The sequence below is a fragment of the Triticum aestivum genome, chromosome 3D, assembly GCF_018294505.1.
Source record: "Triticum aestivum cultivar Chinese Spring chromosome 3D, IWGSC CS RefSeq v2.1, whole genome shotgun sequence".
Lineage (NCBI taxonomy): Eukaryota > Viridiplantae > Streptophyta > Magnoliopsida > Poales > Poaceae > Triticum > Triticum aestivum.
Genome location: NC_057802.1, coordinates 408,930,328 through 408,951,216, shown reverse-complemented (window position 1 = coordinate 408,951,216; position 20,889 = coordinate 408,930,328). Strand labels below are relative to the sequence as shown.

General features: G+C 46.4%; 1 protein-coding gene across 1 annotated transcript; it reads left to right on the top strand.

Moving 5' to 3' along the window:
* Nucleotides 1–6,225: 6,225 nt before the first annotated feature.
* LOC123079227 (uncharacterized) lies at nucleotides 6,226–8,292 on the top strand. Its single transcript, XM_044501942.1, has 2 exons — nucleotides 6,226–7,271; nucleotides 7,718–8,292. Exon 1 carries the CDS (start codon nucleotides 6,690–6,692, stop codon nucleotides 7,260–7,262), a length of 573 nt encoding a protein of 190 aa, XP_044357877.1. The 5' UTR covers nucleotides 6,226–6,689; the 3' UTR covers nucleotides 7,263–7,271; nucleotides 7,718–8,292.
* Nucleotides 8,293–20,889: the final 12,597 nt, after the last annotated feature.

Sequence of the window (20,889 nt, the reverse complement as noted above, 5' to 3'; positions counted from 1 at the left end):
CACATCCCCCCCCCCCCCCACACACACACAGATGGGATCCCCAATGAGTTGTCCAAGGTGATTTTGTTCTTGGCGATCTTGATTGTTTTTCATGTATATTCAATGTTTTTTACTCTATGCGTAGCTTCTTCGATTACAGGCTATTTTATGACAAACGTGTTTTGTCATGGATGTGTGCTTTTTTTTAATCTCTAACTTTTAGGTAAAAAAAGGATAGAGAAGATGGCTCAAACCGAAGTTGAAGTACCAGGCAATGCAACATTAAAGTATGAGCTGCATGGATCATTGCTTCTCCACTTCAAGGTTCTAATGTATTATGACATATATTATAGCTAATGCATCATATGTCTAATTTTAAGTAGAATCCAAACTCCTTAGAGAAAAATAAGATAAATCACCGAATATATCATGTGTTCTAGTCGAATTGCAACACAAGCAAAATCAGACCACAACAATTCAACCAAGCCAGCGTGAGTATGTGGTTTACGAGTTGCACCTTGTAATCACTTCTCACTCTACCTACCAATGCAATGCTACGTAATCTTGGGTATCTGGGACAAAAAGACCAAAGCCTCGATGTAATTATTATTATCTTTGAGGTGCTTTGTACTTCCGGTGAATCTTTATAATAGATGTGATATTTTTGCAAAAAGAAAAAATAATGAAACCACGTAGAGGAGGTGGAACGCATGCCCTACCCAATGATCCTGTAGCACGGGCGCGAAGAACCTTGCGACACGTCTCCTATCTATTGTACACAGCCCATTTTGTAGCCCCCACACACATGCCGACCCAACTACTCCCCTTGCTCTACGTGTTGCTCGCTCTTTCTCTCACTCTCAAGCAGACTCCGTACGCATACACATACTGCTGATTACGCCAATGTTTTGGCCAGACAAGTACAGCAGGACGCTTTCGCAAAAGGAAGTACAGAAAGAAAGACGCAAGCAGCGTGGCGTGGAAGGAGAAGAATCACATTTCCTTCCAGTCTTGTACCCACGCAAGCACGCGTACGGGCAAGCAGCGTGTAGTGAGGTCGATCGCGCAGGCGCTGGTAATATCGAGGAGGGTTATTACTGCGTCACAAGTGTATTACAGTACTACTAGTACGTCCTCTTGACAAGGAGTCGACGCTGCCGGGTATACAGCTCAGCTGCACACACATTTGCGGTTATCCGACCTGCAGTGTTGTGTCGTGCTCGCCCTGCTCGCCCCCATGAACTGCACGAGATCGACCGCTCCCGTGGTCTCGCCGGATGCGAGCGCTGACAGCGTCGCCTGCGCAGTGCCTAGTGCTTGTCCTCATCCATCGAACATGCACGTTGGTGCGCGCCTGCATGACTGTAACCCGCCGGCCGGACTCCCCAAACACCTCTATATATCCGCACAGATGGGCTCGGTCAATGATCAATCACAAAATCGTGACCCAACGACACCCGTGGTACTGGCGCTCGAGCTAATCAGCACCTTTTATATCCAGTTCATACCTACAACAGATATGGAGAGGGTTGGACGCATCCGCCACGTCAGATCCGGCTCACGCTAGCCCATCATGATCCCATATATATTCATCCATATTCGCATCTCGGATGAAACCCTAACTACTCTACTTGACTTCACTCCCCCCTACTAATAAGCTATGTTTCGGTGATCTTCGGCCTTCTCCGACATGGTAGGTAGCGGATCCGACTCCGAGATCTCCCGATCCGTCCGCATAGCTCTCCACCGCTCCATTGTGAAGTGCGCCCGACCGCGGTCGTACTCGATCCATCGGGGATCCATTGCGTCCACGCAAATGACGCTTTGATCCGCCAGGGCTAGTGGTTCAAGATGCGTGACCACGGCCTCACTAGACGCAGTGACCACCGTCTCGCGCCGTATCTTTAGGGTGGCGGCGCAACCAAGGTCAACGCCGACATGGCTCACTGCCCCTCCGTTGCGGATGCGCGACGGGCCTGCCGTGCGAGGTAGAGGGCGTGAGACGCCGCGGCAGCCCTCAAGGCCAAGACCGTGGAGGCGGAGTCGCACGTCGCGTTGGACGTGCATGCCCTCCGTGCCCGCATTGTCGAGAAGCAACAACATAGGAGGACCCACGCCCCCTCGTAACAGAGTAAAACCGTGCGGTCTGTGCTATGGTCAGGCTGCACCCCAAAGAGGAGAAGGAGGATGACTGTGATGGGTCCATCGGACGGCTCCGACAACGAGCAGATCCTTCTCGATCTATTTTTTTGTCTTCGACCGCTACTTTCGCGACAAAGACGGCAAGAGCAACGACAAGAGCAACCATGGATGAACTTTCTCTATAGCTTTAGAGCATCTCCAACACCGGCGCTAAATAAGCGCCGCGCCGCAAATTTGCCCTTTTTAGCGCGCGCGCAATCGGTAGAGGGGCTCCAGTGGACGCGCAATAAGCGCGCGCGGCATATGGAGTTGGGCGCGCGGCCCGAATCGCCATCGCGCGCTGTGTATTTGGTGCGCCCGCTTCCGCGCGCGACACACTCGAGCGCTTGCGCCGCACTCTCTCCACCGCGCCACCTTCACGCCGCCACCGGCGAATTGACTCGATGGATGCCCGCGCCTGCACCCCCCCTCACCCCTTCCTACAGCCGCAAACCCTAGCGCGGGGAGCTTTGGCTTCGCCTCCGCGGAGTTCCTCCGAGCACCGGCATCGCGCACGGCCTCTTCATGCCGCCGCGGATGACCTCGATGGCGGGTGGCGTCGCGCCGGCGCCCACCGTGAAGCAACGTGCCCCCCCCCCCCCTCGAAGCTCCCAAATGCGGCGCGACCGAAGAAGGGCAAGACATCCGCAAAGAAGAACAAGGCGGCGGACGGCTCCGGCTCCTCGAAGCCGTCGAGGAAGAAGCTTGCAGGGCGTGCGGCGGCTACCGAAGCGCCGACGAGCTCACTTGTTGAGCCGGCAGCCGACGCGCACAATGTGTTCTAGGAACTTGGTTTGCATTTTGAACTTGGTTGGATAATGTTGTGGGCATGAATTTGAACTTGTGGGCATGAACTTTTAGTCATCAACTTGCTTGTGTGATTTAAATTATTATGCCATATCTTTGTTTTGTGATGTTTGAAATGCATTTTGTGTCCAAAATACAACATATGGCAATGCGCCGACGAGTCGCGCGCTGTTGGAGCTACGCGCGGGCGCTGCATTTTGCCGAGGCTGCTGGAGCCAGCGCTGCCCGCCACGCCAAATCAGATGATGGGTGAGCTGCAAACTAGTTTTTAGCGCGCCGCGCGTTAGGCGGCTGTTGGAGATGCTCTTAGTATGTAACATGTCAATTTTTGCTAGTTGGATGACATGTATAATGTAGTAGAGCATGCCATTTTTGGGTAGTCCGTTGACATGCATTATGAAATAGCCTAACGCTATGTATGGGATCCAGATGTATTACGTGAGTTAAGTTCATGTTGCATGTGATGTATGAATTTGACGATTTGCTCATTTGAGAGGTGACCGACCACTGTTGTGAACGTGTCCATGGACGTTGGGGGGGGGGGGGGGGGGTGATTAGCTAGGTCCCATTGTAGGTGCCCCCAAACTGTTCCTACATGTACATGGATTAGCTGGATATTCAAAAATATTTTATTAATTCATTTTACCTTAATAATAAATGTACTTATTATACATGGACGCATGCACTATACTCCTACTGATTAATTTCACCTCAATAATATTTTTACAATAGTATTTTGGTCAAAAAATTAGTTGAGTATTTGGTTATTAGTCAGTACACTTATTATGGTATATTACAGTAAATATATGGAGAAATTAGTTGGTACAATTGTCATTCAGCAGGGAAGATTTTTTGTGTATGCTGTATTTATCAGGGCACAACAATAACTGTATCTTTTTTTGCGAAATATTTGTATCTATTTACTTTGGGAAATCTTATCTGGCTGACGTCCCTGGGAGATCAACCCCAGCAAACACCCCTTGGTCGGTTGGCAGTTTTTGGCCCAAAAATCCGAAAAAGTACCCTAAAGAAAAGAACTGTCATGGCAGTTTCTAAAAACTACCAGCCCCACACCCCTTGACTGCAATGGAAACTGCCAGGAGACCCTTTCGTTTGGCACCCATCGCCTGGCGAACATTTTCCAGGGACGATCTTCTGCCCAAATGTGATCATACTCTTATTCATGGACTCGTTCAGTATATCTTGGTTTCTTTATGCCTCTAGCAAAAGCCCATGGCCTGTGTGGTAATTCCATTCCTTTCAGAAAAGGATATATGGGCATATCAGGTACTCCCTCCGTTTCAAAGAAGTATCCTAACTTGCAACTATGTACTAAAGTTATGCTAAAATCAAGACACTTATTTTGAAACAAAGGATGTATTTCTCTTCTCATTCTTGGAAATACAACACACATCATGCGGCATCTACAGAATACAATACTGCACGATTGTAGAATGATGATGTATAAGAGCATCTACAGTCGCGATGGGCAAATCGACGCGCTCAAGTACCCCTCAAATAATGTAATCCACATTCAGACACCTCAATTAGCATATCTCAAATTCATACAAACTAATGCAACTACGTCGATGCACACACATCGTTCAGCAATTCCATCACTACTAACTAAATATGCCATTGGACTACCAAAATTTGGCATGTTTGGCTATGATGGAAATCACCACGGCTGCACTTGCCCTTCTTGGCGCCCTTGTCGTCCTTCTCGCGAAAGTACCAGTCGAAGACGCAGTAGGGATCGAGCCGGATCTGCTCGTCGCCGGAGCTGTCCTCGCCAGCGCTATCCTTCTCGTCCTTCGGCAGCAGTCTGGCCATGGCACGGACCGTCCGATTCTGCTCTCGGGCGAGGGCGCGCGTGTTCCTTCGTTGTCGTTTCTTCATAATGCGGGCGTGGATGGCTTCCTCCTCTACGGCCACCCGCACCTCCGCATCCGCCGCCGCCATATCCGCTGCGATACGAGCCTCGGTAGCCCTTATGCTCTCCTTCCCACGGCGGGCCGCCCGTTCCCGGTGGGACTCATAGTCTGCCCGACCAGTGATGAGGAAGGAGAGGGGTTCCTGCTGCCGGGACCGCGACGATCCAGCCCCAGAGGACCAGAGCGCCCGTTGAGCCGACGCTACGGAGTCTTGATGGACAGATCCGTCCACCGGTCGGGCGCTGCCCTCCTGGGAGCGGCGGAGTGCAATGCAGACCACTATTGCCCCCTCCAACCCGCACGGGATGACACCCCAGTCGACGGATCCAGACTGGTCGGAGTCAGATCCGCTACCTGCCATGCCAGAGACGACCGGAAACCGTCGGAGGTGAGCTCGGGTGGCGGAGGGGTGTGGAGGGGAGTGAAGGGAAGGAGCTAGGGTTTGGTTCGGCGAGCGGACGGGGACGAATATATATGGGATCGGGTGGGTCAGCATGGGCCGGGTCCGACGTGACGGGCGTGCCCGGGCCATATCCGCCCCATATTTGAGCTGGATATGAGGGGTGCCGGTCAGTCCAGGCGTTTGAAGCCCTTTTGAGGGAGCTGTCTGGGTCGAAAAATCGTGACCGGTCATCGCTCAATAACCGGGTGGCCAGCTCGGGCGTTTAACGAGCGTTTGGGGTGCGGGTTGTAGATGCTCTAAAAAGAAAACTCTTGACGCCATCAAGCAAGAGCTTTCGTTTTGGTTCAATTGAATTCCCTGAGATGCGTATTGGCATGGGCGCGAGACACAGTTCCTTCTCCGATGGTATTTGTCCCCTAATTGAATGCATATTTGTCCGCTACGGGTCTCTAAACGAGAAACATATCAAGCGGCCTTCAATCATGCCAACAGTGACGGCGGCAGCTAGCGTGCGGCATGCGGTCCATGCATGCCCAGCCCTCAAATCACCGCACGTACTACGTGCCTTCTTTGCAGATTGAAATCACCGTAGTACGGTGCTACACGCGCGCACCCCGATTGGATGGACGAAGCTGAATTTTTACAGAGCGCCTTCCACTCTCGCATGGCATGATGAGCCCATGAGATGAGAACCAGCCAGCCCCCTAGCCTTAACCAAAGTACACGATTGAGGAGTGGCAATGATTTAGGCAAGGGGGCCCCCTCTCAAAAGCCAAAACGATAAGAGAAACGAAAAAGGTAAAATGAGTAGAGACACGCTCAATACTAATTCTTCTTTCTGCACATCGATCCCCCCCCCCCCCCCCCTCCGTAAATTCACTCTACAAATTAAGCCAGCAAGTGAGTCGTAGTGGTGTGGCCGTCAGGACTCAGGAGCGGCAGTAGCACTGTTGACTGGTGAGTATAGTACCCGAGTGATCAGGAGCTAGGCCGCGCAGACACAGCAGAAAGAACAGAACCAGTTGCCCCATACACCATTGTACAATACGGAGTCTCTATATAGTATCCCTACAGCAGAGCCCGGCCAGGATCCTGCCAAGGTACCCCTATATAAAAAGCTCGAACATACCCGCACCAAAAGGACCCGAGACCAGGTGAGGTTCTCCCCCAGCGCCCTCGCTCGTCGGTGTAGCGTGCACATCACCCAGCTCCTCCCACCGTAGCTGGCCGCCTTATGAGCTAGCAGCTCTCGCCAGCTCGGCGCAGCGGCCGACGGGGGCGGCAGCGAGGGAGATAGAGATAGCGGAAGAGCAAGGGTCGGTCCGGGAGAGAGGTAGAGGTTGACCGACCGGTCGTCGATCGGTTCAGTTGAGTGAGTGGGAGTCATGGAGACCATCCGGTGCTGCATCGCGTGCATCCTGCCGTGCGGCGCCCTGGACGTGGTGCGCATCGTGCACTCCAACGGCCGGGTGGAGGAGATCAGCGAGCCCGTGCTCGCCGGCGAGATCATGAAGGCCTACCCCAAGCACGTCATCCGGAAGCCGCCCTCCACCTGCCCCGCCGACGGCGGCGGCGGCATCGTCGTGCAGAAGCCCGTCATCCTGCCGCCCAATGCCGAGCTGCAGAAGGGCAAGATCTACTTCCTCATGCCGGTCATGGCCCCGGCGCCGGACAAGCCCGCCGCCAAGCCCAAGGCGCCCGCGCCCGCTCCAACTGCGGCCGCGCCAGCGGCGAGGAGGCGGAGGAGGAGGAAGGAGTCCGGGGAGGCCGGCGGCGGCAACAACGCGGCAGCGGCGTCCCTGCAGAGCGCGGAGGGCGAGAAGGAGCGGCTACTGGCGAACGAGAGGTACCTGTCGGAGATCATGAAGGAGAAGGCGTCGACGGCCAGGGACCGGCGGCGCGGGCGCGTGGCCGTGTGGCGGCCGCACCTGGAGAGCATCACCGAGGATGACTTGTAATCAGACAAGGTGTTTGTTTCACACTTTTTTCCTTCTTCTTCTCCTTCTTCTTCTTTTCATTTTTTTTCCTTTGGATTCTCTAGTTTCTGTTAATTCCCTCTGCTTGCGCTTCGGCCTCTTTTATTTTTTGCCCATCTTTCCCCGGCCCGCCTCCTTTAGAGCGAGCATCACCCTCCCCGCTGCTCCCTTTACAGGGTGAATGATGCCTTTGTGAAGAAAAAGATACAATTTTTGCTAGATGCATATTTCTCTTTACGATTTCCTAATTACAGTAGCTGTGGGACTAATTAAGCAGCGCAATCTACGTTCCGATTTTGTTCAAACACCTCCAGGAAAGACGTGCAAATCGCACCAACGGATGGATGGATCACCCCCTACCTTTTCTCCTGTACACATGCTATGCTCGCACTTGCTACAAGTAAGAACTCCATTGATTTTTCCTTCTATTTTTCCAGAAAAGTACTCCTCCAAGTGGGCCACTGATATTGGTGCGGAATTGTAAAGAGAATCTTAGAATTCCGTGCAGCGGCCTACATTCCATATTTCACTCGCCCTTTTGTCCTCGGAGATGGAAGCGAGAGAAAGGAGAAAGTAGTGAGCAGAGCGGCGAGCTTGCAGAGCATGCATCTTGTTCTGATCATGATGAGTGCACGAAAGTTCTGAGCGCAAGTAATCAATGAGTAGACCAATGATTGCCAGCAAGGCCCCATCCCCCCTCCACTAGCAGAGAGAGAGAGGGAGAGAGCTTTAAGCCGTGGTGTGGTGCCATGGGCGGACGCATACTCGCCACCCAACCACCGTTGCAACTACTGCTAAAAACTAAAGCGACAAAGACCAAGGAGGGAGATTAGGGTGGTGAGGATAAACCCGAGCCTCCAATCTAATGGAGCTTATGATGCGTTAGGAGGGCCTTGCTTTTCCTTTAATGATTTCTCTGTTCTCTGTATGGGTATCGGTTATGGTTCGCTGCTAGTAGATATGTTGGCTACTAGTGCTTTGGCGTTATGGATTTGACGTAAAGATGGGCTCGTACAATGTGTTCCTTCTCCTCCTTTTTCTTCTTCCATCGAACGGGAGCAAGGCCTAGGCCACTCACTCCCTCCCTCCCTCCCTCCCTTATCTAAGGATGTCTTATTTGTTCCTCCCACGAATCAGCGGCGCACACGTGGACAGTTGAACGCATCATATCTTTGGTAGTACGCCGCTATATACGAGGAGCAAACAATCTACAATCAACACATGTCCGTTATATATGATAGAATCTTCTCCTTTAATTTGCTCATCACGTACTAGTAGTAGTCTGATATGTTTCATGGATTAGTTAATTAATACTACAAGGTAAATTAAGGAGTATATATGATGCTGAATCATCACTGTCCAATACACTAGTAGCCGCACTGCTGGAGTATTTGATTTGATACACACACACATGGGCAAATAAATTAAAGACACACTCCACTAGTACCAGTCGTCCTGCTGCAGCTGGGCTCAACCTAAGCCGAGCCCGTCTGTTTTATTTATGTTGCTGGGATAGATGTCCACTACGCGCAAGATTATCTTTCAACCATCTCCCACGCACTCCCGATTGTTTAATGGGCCTTCCCCATGAGAATGCTGCTCGGGATTTTCCTAGCAGATTTCAAAGCTAGACTGTAGCCTTAACGGGGCGCATAATGAGCACTTGTTTAGCCCCTCCCAAAATTCAGCCGTACCACGCCGTCAACCGGCGGGCGCGCCGCTAGCTAGACCCCAGCCCCATGCCATTCTATATGGTCATATATGCATAAATCTCGCAGAATCATTGCTTCAGAATTCGCAGAATGATCGTGCAATTATAATAAACGCCGCTCATTTCTGAAGCTTGCTTTTAGCCTGCAACAAAGGGAAGTCCACAAAAATGATTTCTTCTTGTTAATATCCACCGAATAACTCTGGGACTGGGAGGTAAACCAGTTGGATTACCGCCTTACTTGCATCACACTACATGGAATGCAGTAGTACTACCATGCATGGATGCATGATGGGCAACACATGCGATTTCATAATTAACGACCTCGGTTAACTTAGCTGGCTCCATGTGTGTGTACCCAAGCTTTTTGTGGAGTTCGTGGCGTCCGGATTTGTAATGTCAAGTGGCTGGCGTGGCGTGGTAGAGGTTGATGTTATTGTAGGTGAAAGAGACCTTTAAGCATATGCCAAAGCTCATGAACAATATAAATCGTGCATGTTGTCCCTGAGCTCCTTTGAAGGGGTGCCACCAGTTGATGAGATGTTTAACGCAAACAGTAGGCGCCTTGCCTTTTGGTTGTACTACACCACCACTATATCCTCCCATCCCCAGCTCGTGCCCACGACTTGTACCGGAACGTGGAGGTGTCGACCTAGTTGGTTGGCCTCCTAGCTAGCTACGTAGCTTGCTAGAGATCTTGAGGCTGATCAAAGAGGATTTAGCGCTCTTGCCAACTTTAAAAGCTCGCCAGTGTGCATGTGCGAGTATAGGCGTGTGCGTGTGATCGGGCGTTGCTATAGGTGGGAGCGGAGAATGGTGGCGTTTTGAGTGTGTGTATGCGGGCCGTGTGGGCAAAAAAGAGTATAGCGGTACTACTGTTGATCTAGGCTTTGTGTGGGCCAAAACCCTTGTTTATGTACGCCAAGCCATGGACCACAGGCAGCATCATGGTGATCTTCCATTAAGCACAGGCTCACACGCAAGTCCAATCCTTCTCTCATTCTCTCTCTCTCTCCATTGTGGTCGCCTTTTGGTGCCAATTCTCGCTCAAATTGGAGGTCATGTGCCCGGATGGCCTTTTGGCCAAAAGCTGGAGGGGCTCAACTGCTTCCAGGTGGTAAAAGTGTCCACCAAACCGATCTCAAAAGAGCAACTCTACGAGCCTATTAGCTACTAACTTCGGTTATATGACATGACACTGCTGCTAATCTGCGTGCGTAATCCTCCTCGTCGTGCGCCTAACCTTTTCCTGACTTCTTTAATCCTGTGCAGTAAACCAGTTGCTAATCAGACATAAGAATTTCATATGGCTTCCCCGCAAAAAAAGGAAAGAATTTCCTATGGCTCTTGGTTCATGATAGAGTGAACACTAGAAACCTTCTTCACAGAAATTCTATGCATCTTCTAGACTACACATGTGCATTATGCAATGAAAGAATTGAAGAAACTGTGCTGCACCTATTTTGAAATTGCAACTTTGCCACAGAATGCTGGCATGAAATCATTCCGAGCAAACAACGAGGCAACTCCCAATATGATGAAATCAGTCTCACAGTAGCAAAACTTCCACAACAGATTGCGATGGACATTGTTATTGCAGGATGTTGAAGCATCTGGTCATTAAGAAACGATAAAATCTTCAGGGCTCGGACTCCTTCCACCCAGGCCTGGATGCACTACTTAAGAGAAGGGATTGAAAGGGATAGAATAAGGGCAAAACCAGCGAAAGAACAAATACTAGCCACCTGGACTGAACACCACTTGTAAACATCAGTATGATACCTAGAGCTGGCATTGGATGATTTTGTATTTTTTTTTTACTTTTTGTAGATCTTGTACATTACTTTAATTTATTAATATATACCGTAGAACAATTGTTCTAGGTTCCAGCGCCTCAAAAAAAACAGTCGAGCTTCCGCAGAGTTGGCTACGCTGTAACTTTTACCCAGTCTTTTGCATATCATCCATATTGTCGTAGAAACGTAAGAAGAGTCAAGGTCTGGATATAAAACAAGTGATTTTTTTTTGAAAAGGAGGATTCCCCGGCCTCTGCATCAGATATAAAACAAGTGATGATGGGCGTTCTCCTAACAACAGAGAATTATTTCGATTTATATCTATCTCTAGAGTACGTCTGAATTCCTCCATGTTTAGCCAAAAGAGTGTACTGTTTCACGATGTGCCTTTTTGTCAGCTGGCTCTTAAGTCTGTGTTGAAAAGACCGCTCCTCCCTAGTCTTTTTCGTCAGTTAGCTCTTGGGTGGTGATGAATGGTCAGTGATCCAACCTGCTTAAAATGTTGATTCTTCTACAACATTTCTAGGCGCTAATCAATAATATATCTACACAAGTTGTTTTCGTCAGTTGTTATGGGGAAGAGTAGTATGGAGGCGTTTTATCATTTGCATATGAAACTCATAAGATTCTCCCTGCTTACCGGTCAATAACTCAATATGCATGGTGAAGTGACGCAGGGCGTGTAAACAACGCTTTTTTTTTGCGAGGGACGTGTAAACAACGCTAACGATGTATTTTTGAGCGTGTTGAAAACCATAAAAGGAAATTCGAACCAGAACATCTTTGAAGGCAATGTCAACTGTTGCAAATGGCTTCAAGCGAGGAGAAATACCCTTTGCTTTATATTGAGAATTTTTTTTGCAAAAAAGTCAAAAAAAAGTTTAGAAGTTTTTTCAGAATAAACTTGACTTTCTTTTGCACTAGTATATAAATTTTCACGAATAAAAAACCAGCGGTGACTTCGGGGCAATTTCTTTTTATATTATAGGTCACTAGTTGTACGTAGGTGGGCCGGTCCGTTTACGCCCATTCCGATAGATTATCACTCACTAGTCCTTTTTTAGCAATAGCTCATCAGTCATCACTAGTCAGGAAGGCCAAATCCTATTTGGTGCTTAACGCCAGATAGGGGGCAATTCTTATGCACACCCTTTGTAATAGGACGGCACATCTAATGTTTCGGCCGAAGCTCGTCCCGAGCTTCTGGAGCTTCCAGACCAGTTTTGGGAAGTTCTGGTAGGTTTTGTTCTCGTTTCTGTGTTTTTTGACATATTTTTTATTTTTATTTTGCCTTACTTTTCCATTTTTTAAATTTCTGATTTTTTTTCAAATCCATGAATATTTTGAAAAATTATAATTTTTCACATTTGTAAAATATTTTCCAAATCTATTAACATTTTTTTAATTTCTGATTTTTTTCAAATCCATGAATATTTTGAAAAATTATAATTTTTCACATTTGTAAACTATTTTCCAAATCTATTAACATTTTTTAAATGCGTGAATATTTTTAAATTGGTAATTTTTTTTTGATTTTCTGAACTTTTTCAGATTCAAAAAATCTTTTTCTAATTTGTAAACTTTTTTTCAAATCCATGTATTCTTTTTTCAGAATCATGAACCATTTCCAGATTCACGGACATATTTTCTAATTCACGATTTTTTTATACCAGTCAACTTTTTTAATCTGAAAACCCAAAAAATCATTTTCCTGGAGTAGTGTTAAACCAGTCGATTTTTTATTTTAAAAAAGGGAACTTGTTTTTCTGAGACAGTACAACATTACGAGTAGAAGGTGATACTCCGGAGACATGATGGATCAGTTACTTTTGCTGCTTATCGGTTCTTGTTTAACTGCAATGAGGCTCTTGAGGTGGAGATACATGCGTTAATGATCGGTATGGCGCTCGCCCGCCAGCATACCGAGTTACCTATTCTGGCGCAGTCTGACTCTTCGACTGCTCTTTCCTGTCTCTCCGTGTCAAGTTTGGTTCGTTCGGTTTATGGTCATTTAGTTGCTGAGATTAAGTCTTTAATGGTCGGTAGAGAGTTTATTCCACAGAAGCTACATATCCCTACATAGAACTCAAAATAGAGTTGCATATTGTCTGGTACGGTATAGTCGTTCAGAGCGAGCCACAGTTGTGTGGCTTGGAAGTGCCCCCCTCTATGTATTGAGGAGCTCTTGTCTCTCGATTGTAACTCTATTATTACGGAATAAACTACTATTGAACCTGTAAAGAAAAAGGTGACCGAAAAAAAGCGAAGCGACCGGCTGAACGAAGGAGCAACGGAGCATGGATAATGGGCAGTGGCCCATGAGTGTGAAATTTGTGAATTTTTTGACTATTTTAAAATTAGGGAACATTTTTTGAATTTGTGATTTTTTTTTTCATATCATGAACATTTTTTCAAATTCTTGAATTGTTTCAAATTTATGAATGTCTTTAAACTTTTTGAATATTTTAAAATTATGGATATTTTTTCCAAATTCATGAATATTTGCTCAAAGTCGCAGACATTTTTTAAGTCCATGAAATTTTGTTTTCTAACCCAGGAATATTTTTCAAATTAATGAACCATTTTTCGAATTAGTGAAGATTTTAAAATTCTCAAACAAGGAAAAAAATCTCAAAAAACAAAAAGAAAACGTATGTGAGATACACGAGGAAACCCATATGTTTTTTGGGGAAAACAAATCCGTTCGTGAGATCTGAGCGAGACCTCGTTATTATGCTCTGCAGCTGGCCCATTTACCAGGATGGCTATGAGCGATTGCTAATGGATAGCTCTTCTTCTCAAAAAAAAAATCTAATGGATGGCTCTAGGCGATACATATCATTCCCCTATTCATTGTACCATACTTTAGTAGATGTAGATTGTACCTATGTAGCAGATGTTACGTTTGAGCCCAAATTTATGCATTTGTAGTCCATATAAGCCAGCTAAACACATACAGCCTCGTCAAGTAAATGTTGAACTACATTTTTATCATTGCCCGGGGGACGCGAACGTTGTGTCACATGAGCTCGCTAAGAAGTGTTTTATTCTATGAGTTCATGTACCTGGGTCGATGAGCCCCTTGATTTTGTTATGCAATGCCTCATGGAAAATGTAACTATTTTATACTTAATACAGCTAGCCATGATAACGTTCACTTAAATAGAAAAGAGGGGCACAAACAAAGGTATTTTAGTATGAACTTCAAACAAAAAGATTTCAAGCCAAAGTCCTCAAAAGAACCCACTTTGGTCACTCTGCTCCTATGTTTTTCTTAAGCCCCGATACTGACGATGTTATCTCCCACCAGATATGCCCACAACGATATAAAGTCCAGCTAAGGCCCAATGAGACTTAAGCCCATATTCGTTATGGCCAAAGACAATGCTCGTAATAAGATGATTTGTTAGTTGGTGTGGGCACCGCAAAGAGAATTCCCTTACTCAATCACAGGTCATGCGATTCACACTGCAAAGGGCATACCCTCACTCGAACCGCCTTCACTCGGTTTACCGAGGAGGCCAGAAGTCAGGAGCATCAACGGAGGAGACATTCACTAATCATAGAAGCCTAGCGTTACTAGTCGTTTATCATAGACAATTAAAAGCATCTGTTACCACTTGTGGGCACGCATTATTAGGTATTAAAGCACATGTAACGTAGCTATGTGATAAGCCCGGGGAACAACATACTCTATATAAGACTACCGCTGAAGCCCGGTCAGAGGTTCGTGATACGTCTCCGTCGTATCTATAATTTTTTATTGTTTTATGCCAGTATTCTACAACTTTCATATACTTTTGACAATATTTTATATTAATTTTGGGACTAACATATTGTTCCAGTGCCCAATGCCAGTTTCTATTTTTTGTATGTTTTTTCGTAGAAAGTCCATATCAAGCGAAGTCCAAACACGTAAAATTTTACGAAGATTTATTTTAGAATATATGTGATTTTCGGGAGGTGGAATCAACGCAAATGGAGGCCCACAACCTTCACAAGGCATCAGGACGCGGCCACCCCCCCAGGCCGCGCGCGGTTGCCTTGTGGCCACGTCGTAAGTCGGTCGGAGTCCTTCGGTCGCAAGGAAGCTTATATCGAGAGAAAAATCGTGTTAAAATTTCAGCCCGATCGGAGTTACGGATCTTCGGGAATATAAGAAATGGTTTTCAGCGCACACACATACACACATAGAGAGAGAGATCCAATCTTGGAGGGGCTACAGACCTTTGGGAGCTATGGCAGCCATGGACCAGAGGGGAAACTCTCCTCCCATCTAGGGGGTGCTACTTGTGAGCTGCGTTAGGATTTCCTCGAAGTGGAGAGAATGATGCAGTGCAGTAGATATAAGTATTTCCCTCAGTTAAGAATCAACACTATAAAAAAATACACTTCCGTGATGATACGTGTTTGTCACAGTAGGTCGCGTTTTTTGTCATGCATGTACATCCATGACAAATTTATGACAGAATCAAGATAGTCATACCTGTGCTGTCGTAGAAGTGTTCCATGACATTACCAAAATTATCATCACGGAAGTGTCCACTTCCATGACGATAAATCGCGCGTCACAGAAGTGCTTTCGTCAAGGGTCACCGACACGTGGCATCCACCGTAACGGAACGTCGTTAAGCTATCGGGTCGGGTTTTGGATCCAATAACCCGTTAACAGCCCCGACCAATGGGGATTTTCCACGTGTAAAATCATCATTGGCTAGAGGAAACACGTGTCGGCTCATCGTTGGGACAGATGTCATCCACTCACTGGACAGAAGGCGCCTATGATACGTCGACACGTGGCACGGCCGAACAGTGGCCCATTCCTATGAAAAGGCCGGCCCGTTTGACTTGGTCAAAAACTGGCAGGCCGGCCCATGGAAAGCCTGTTAATGGCCTGTTCGCATATAGCCCATTTACAACCCGCTAACCCAAGGCCCATTACGCCCTATCCGAATTAGGCCCAGTAGCGTCATCTGGGCCATCCAATATGATTCCAACCCGTTTTCACTTCTGGCCCATGTATAGCCCATGACGTCTTTCGGCCCATATGAGGCCCTTTGTAACTCTTGGCCCATTAGCGGCCCGTGCTGAAACTGGCCCGTAATGAACAGTGTATTACTTTACACCCATTAACGGCCCGTGGTGAAACTGGCCCATAATGAACAGTGTATCACTTTATAGCCATTAATAGCCCGTTATTCCGTTGGGCTGTTTCCAGCCCGAGTTAACTTTCGGCCTTCTGAGGGCCCATTTATTCTTTGGCTCATTTGCAGTATTCGGTTACTTACGGCCCGTTACTGTCATTTTCTGCTTGTGGGCCAAATTCAGCCCGTCGTTACAGTCGGCCCGTTTGTGGACCGTTAGTCTGTTGGGCCATTTTCATAGCATCACCAAATATGGCCTATTAACGGCCCGTTATGGTCAGCCCATAAAACGTACGATTTCCATTAAAGGCCTGTCTACGGCCCATTAAAGGCCCGTACAAGACCCATAAATGAGTCGGCGGCCCATGGATCCTACGAGACGTAGAAGGCCCATGGATCCTACGAGACGTAGAAGGCCCATGGATCCGACGGCCCGTGAAGGGCCATGGTCGGGCGAGTTGGCCCTCGTTTGGACGATATAGCATATTCAAAGAATTATCCTACTCAATACTATCACCTCTAAAAAGCATACACTACACAACAAAGAGATCAAGGCATAGAAAGGTAGAATAATCCTACACTATACAATAAAGAAATTACAGCCGATTATACCCACTGGGCATTATGGTTCGGCACAGGTGATAATAAAGCATACACAAATAGCAAAGTACATACACTGGGCAAATACAGCTCATACATCATGGACGCGCATCAACTTAACTCCATTTGAACTATAATCTCTTCAGAAAATAGGATTGGCCGGACTCAGATAGCACAAATTTCAGTCTGCAAAATCTCCAATTCCTTCATGGTTACCTCAATGTCTTGTTTCATTTTTTTGACTCCTGCATCTAATACCTGCATGTCCAGTCTCAACTTGTTGATTATACGTTGACAATCATGTACATGTTGTCTTGCCACCTCTAGTTGATGCTCGAGAACATCAGCACATTCCAATTCCAATCCATAATCATTCGGTAACGGCCATGCCGCACTGCTCGCAGATCTTTGTGTTGATGTCACTTCATCCTGAAATGTTTCTGTAAGTACACATGACTAGGGCAAAAATATAGTTACAACAGTGAAGCGAACAAGACACTATTTTGTACTACATGGCAAAACAGGACTAACAATAATGTTACATGTCACTTTAAAAAAAATGTTACACATCATGAAGCATAAGCAGGTGATATTTTAAAAATTATAAAAAAGATAGTCTATGCAGCCTACATACAGAAATCCCTCTTAGCTCACCAGAGGAGCATGATGTTGGGGCCCAATCGAAAGCACAAACAAGTTACAAATTTAGACAGCACGTTGCGTATAAGTAAGCAAGCAGCTGGCCATTCTATGCCTCAATTAAAGTCTTAGGGAGCATAATGAACATCAGAGGGTTTCATACAAACATACTACAGCAGGCAAAACTATGCAATCATTAGCGTAGTATAAACTAGATTGTGTGCCTCATGCAATAATAGTTGGTTAATAGACTTCAAAGCTTCAGGCACACTTCGGCAGAGTAATTAAATGATAAGGCCTTTAATTATGTCAACTAATAGTGATACAAGTACCGAACATCAGGCATGATTATTTGGGCATCTCATTAACTGAGGACAAATAAGCAATTGAAAAGAGAAAATTAACTATGCCTGAAACAAACAAGGAATTGAACTGTTGAGTTGCATACAGTGACTTACCTTAGCAGGTTGAAGAGGCTCAGCGCAGCTCCTACTTCTCTTGCAAGGCTCCTTCCTAACATCTTGTACTTGGAAATCCTCAATCTTATCTTCATTGCACCCCCTCTACAAGGTGACACAAACTAGTTACTCATCTCCTTGGAAGATAAATATGCATACTTTCCAGTCTGTGAACATAAAAGGATGAGATTATAACAAAACAACACCACATAATGAAACATGCCGCATCTCTTGCACTTGCACACAATGAAATGAGCATTTACTATGTCTGCACTATGTAAAAACTAGGCATACCTTCGAACTGGATCTCCAGGTACTCTTGGAGAGCCTACTGTAGTGTACAGCCAAACCTTTATGTCACCTATGAGTTAGACAAGGCCCCACTACAGCAGCCCTTAGTGTTTAAATCGTTGACAAGCTCTGTTAGAGTGTTAGGTCAAGAACAACAAGTAATCAAAGCAAACAATCCTAGTATGGCTGGCTGATGCAAACAAGCAATTGAACAGATGTGTGAGCAAATCTTACATATCAAGAAAAGAAGCAAAGAAGGAGGCTTAAAGACCATCACTTGACTGACCAGATTTAAGGGGCATTTAAACATCATGTGCAACGTATGAACTAACATAAACATTGCATATTCCAGATTCTACAATGGAATGCACATGTATTAGGTTATGCCATGTATGATGATGCCTAAATGTACAGATAGCAGGCAGGAGTGATTCATCATTGCACGCACAATTGAATTGCAGGTTAAGGGCCAGTTCGATTCCGCCTTTTCAGGGCATATTGTCAAAATAAGCCATAAAAGATGTAAAGAAGTCATTTTTGAGTTATGGGCTTGGGCTTAACTAATTTCGCTTTGGAGGGGGGTGTTTCGGGTAGGACCTCACTAAAAATTGAAGGGAAGGGGAATAGTGAAATGACTCTGTTGTCTGCCTATATTACACTCAAAATGCAACTGCTGACGCCCGTGTCACACCTGACCCTCAAGTAAAAACAAACACGCAAGCATTCATTGCCCTGCCCGCTTACATCTCCTCTCCCCTTTCCCTCTACCTCGATCCCCTGCCTGCAGCACTAGGGTTCCTCCAGCGAGCCGTCGCCACTGGTCCCATCTGGCCTGGTCCTCGACGATGCTATGTCCAGCTAGGCTACATGGCCGGCGGATAGGGGCAAATCTCCCTGGCTGCTCCTCCCTCTGGCGCCGCCCCTCATTCTCATGGTCTCCAGCAGCTGCTCCACTGTGGTTCGTCCAACGCACTACTCCGGCGGGCGTTGCACAACTACGGCTGATGCCACACTGCGGCGGAAGGCACCTTATTCCCCCTCCCCTCCTCCCAGGCCATGGCCTTGAGGTGCTGTTGAAGGATGAGCTAATCCAACAAGGTGAGGATCTCCTTTGATTTTTTGCCAAATTTTCATTCTGATCCACTATACGATGAATTGCTATGAGCTGCTTCTGCTGCTGCTATATGATGCATTGCTACGAGCTGCTCCTGCTGCTGCTATATGATGAATTGCTATGAGCTGTTGCTGCTGTATGATGAGTTGCTATGAGCTGCTGCTGCTATATGATGAATTGCTATGAGCTGCTGCTGCTATATGATGAGTTGCTACAAGCTGCTCCTGCGGCTGCTATATGATGAATTGCTATGAGCTGCTCCTGCTGCTGCTATATGATGAATTGCTATGAGCTGCTGCTGGTATATGATGAATTGCAGACTGCTGCTGCTGTATGATGAGTTGCTATGGGCTGCTGCTGCTGCTATATGATGCTTTCAGGTGGTGCTGCTATACGATAATAACCAGCCACTTGGACCATCGAATTTCAATAAATAATTGTTCTTCATTTAAATGTGGGTCATGCGTTCTTCGTTTAAATTAGGCAATGGGATCTCTATGGAAAACATTGACCAAAGTAGATTGTGCCAAGTAGATGGTATCTTTGTATTTGCATTTTGAGCAAATAGTGATGGTCTGTTTTCCTATCATATTAATTACTGCACTGGGTTCAATTTGTGAATTTTGCAAGTCAAATTAATTTCCATATGGGCAGCAAAATGAAAAAAATATAATGCAATCTAGACTTTCCACTGATCATACCAAAGATAAGCTGAAAACGCAATGAAAAGAACTGGTTGGCTTATTACATGGAGCTTATATTCACATGTGCTTATTTTCTTAGGATAACTCGTAATAACTGTCCCTAAGAAACTTGGCTAATAGAACTGGCATACAAATAACATGTCACAATGATTGCAATGGAGGAGTGACGTACCATAGCACACTATATAGGCTCACTGCTGCCTCTCCTTTTTTTGCGATGTTCCATGAAATTGCCACATACATCTTGTACTTTTTCATTGTGTAACCCTATCTGCAAGTTGACACAGCTAATTCAGACATCTCTACATGATACTACATTGCATATCCCTTGCGCATATTTAAACCACCAATTAACGATTGTGTGCGTACCATAAACTAGCCATGACTCTGTATGCTGGACTAGCAGGCACTCTAAGGGAGCCTAATATAGTGCACTGGAATTCCTACATACCACCTATGATTTTGTGTAATGTACTGCCCCTGTTCCTAAATATATGTCTTTGTAGAGATTCCAATATGGACCACATACAGATGTATATAGATGCATTTTCGAGTGTAGATTCACTCATTTTGCTCCGTATGTAGCCTATAGTCGAATCTCTAGAAAGACTTATATTTAGGAACGGAGGTACGAGGTAGTATCATGTATGACATCTACATATCTAATTTAGCAGCCAGTAGTAGAAATCATTGTCTGCACAAAGGGATTACTGGTCAAAAATCCTAGCAAAGCACGCTGGCAGGCACAGAACAATACAAGAGAGAGAGACGCGCTTACAAGATCATAGCAATGCCTCAGTCCAGGATCTTGGTTGGCCAAGCTGTTAGATCCAGAAGAAACATCGTCCTTGTAGTTTTTGCCAGCTGCATAACAGGTAACAGCGACCGGTTAGTATATTTGAACTACATCGGGCAGGTGATGATGGACGGGTTTAAAGGTGACAAGTACCTAGGCCGTGGCGGGTGCTTGGCATCGCTCCAGACGGTGGGAATCAGGTTAGAAACGTCGAGGGTGATGACGCTGCGCTGGCTGTCGGGGTCCGGTAAGGAGATCTAGAACCATCGAGTAGGGTGTTTGTGGAGCGGCTCCGGTAGGGTGGACTACGGTGTGGGCGAGGCGGATCTGTGGCCGTGGACGAGGGCGTAGGTGAA

What these genes read in the sequence shown, in the direction of transcription:
- LOC123079227 (XM_044501942.1), top strand. Translation starts at nt 6,690, where the DNA reads ATGGAGACCATCCGGTGCTGCATCGCGTGCATCCTGCCGTGCGGCGCC.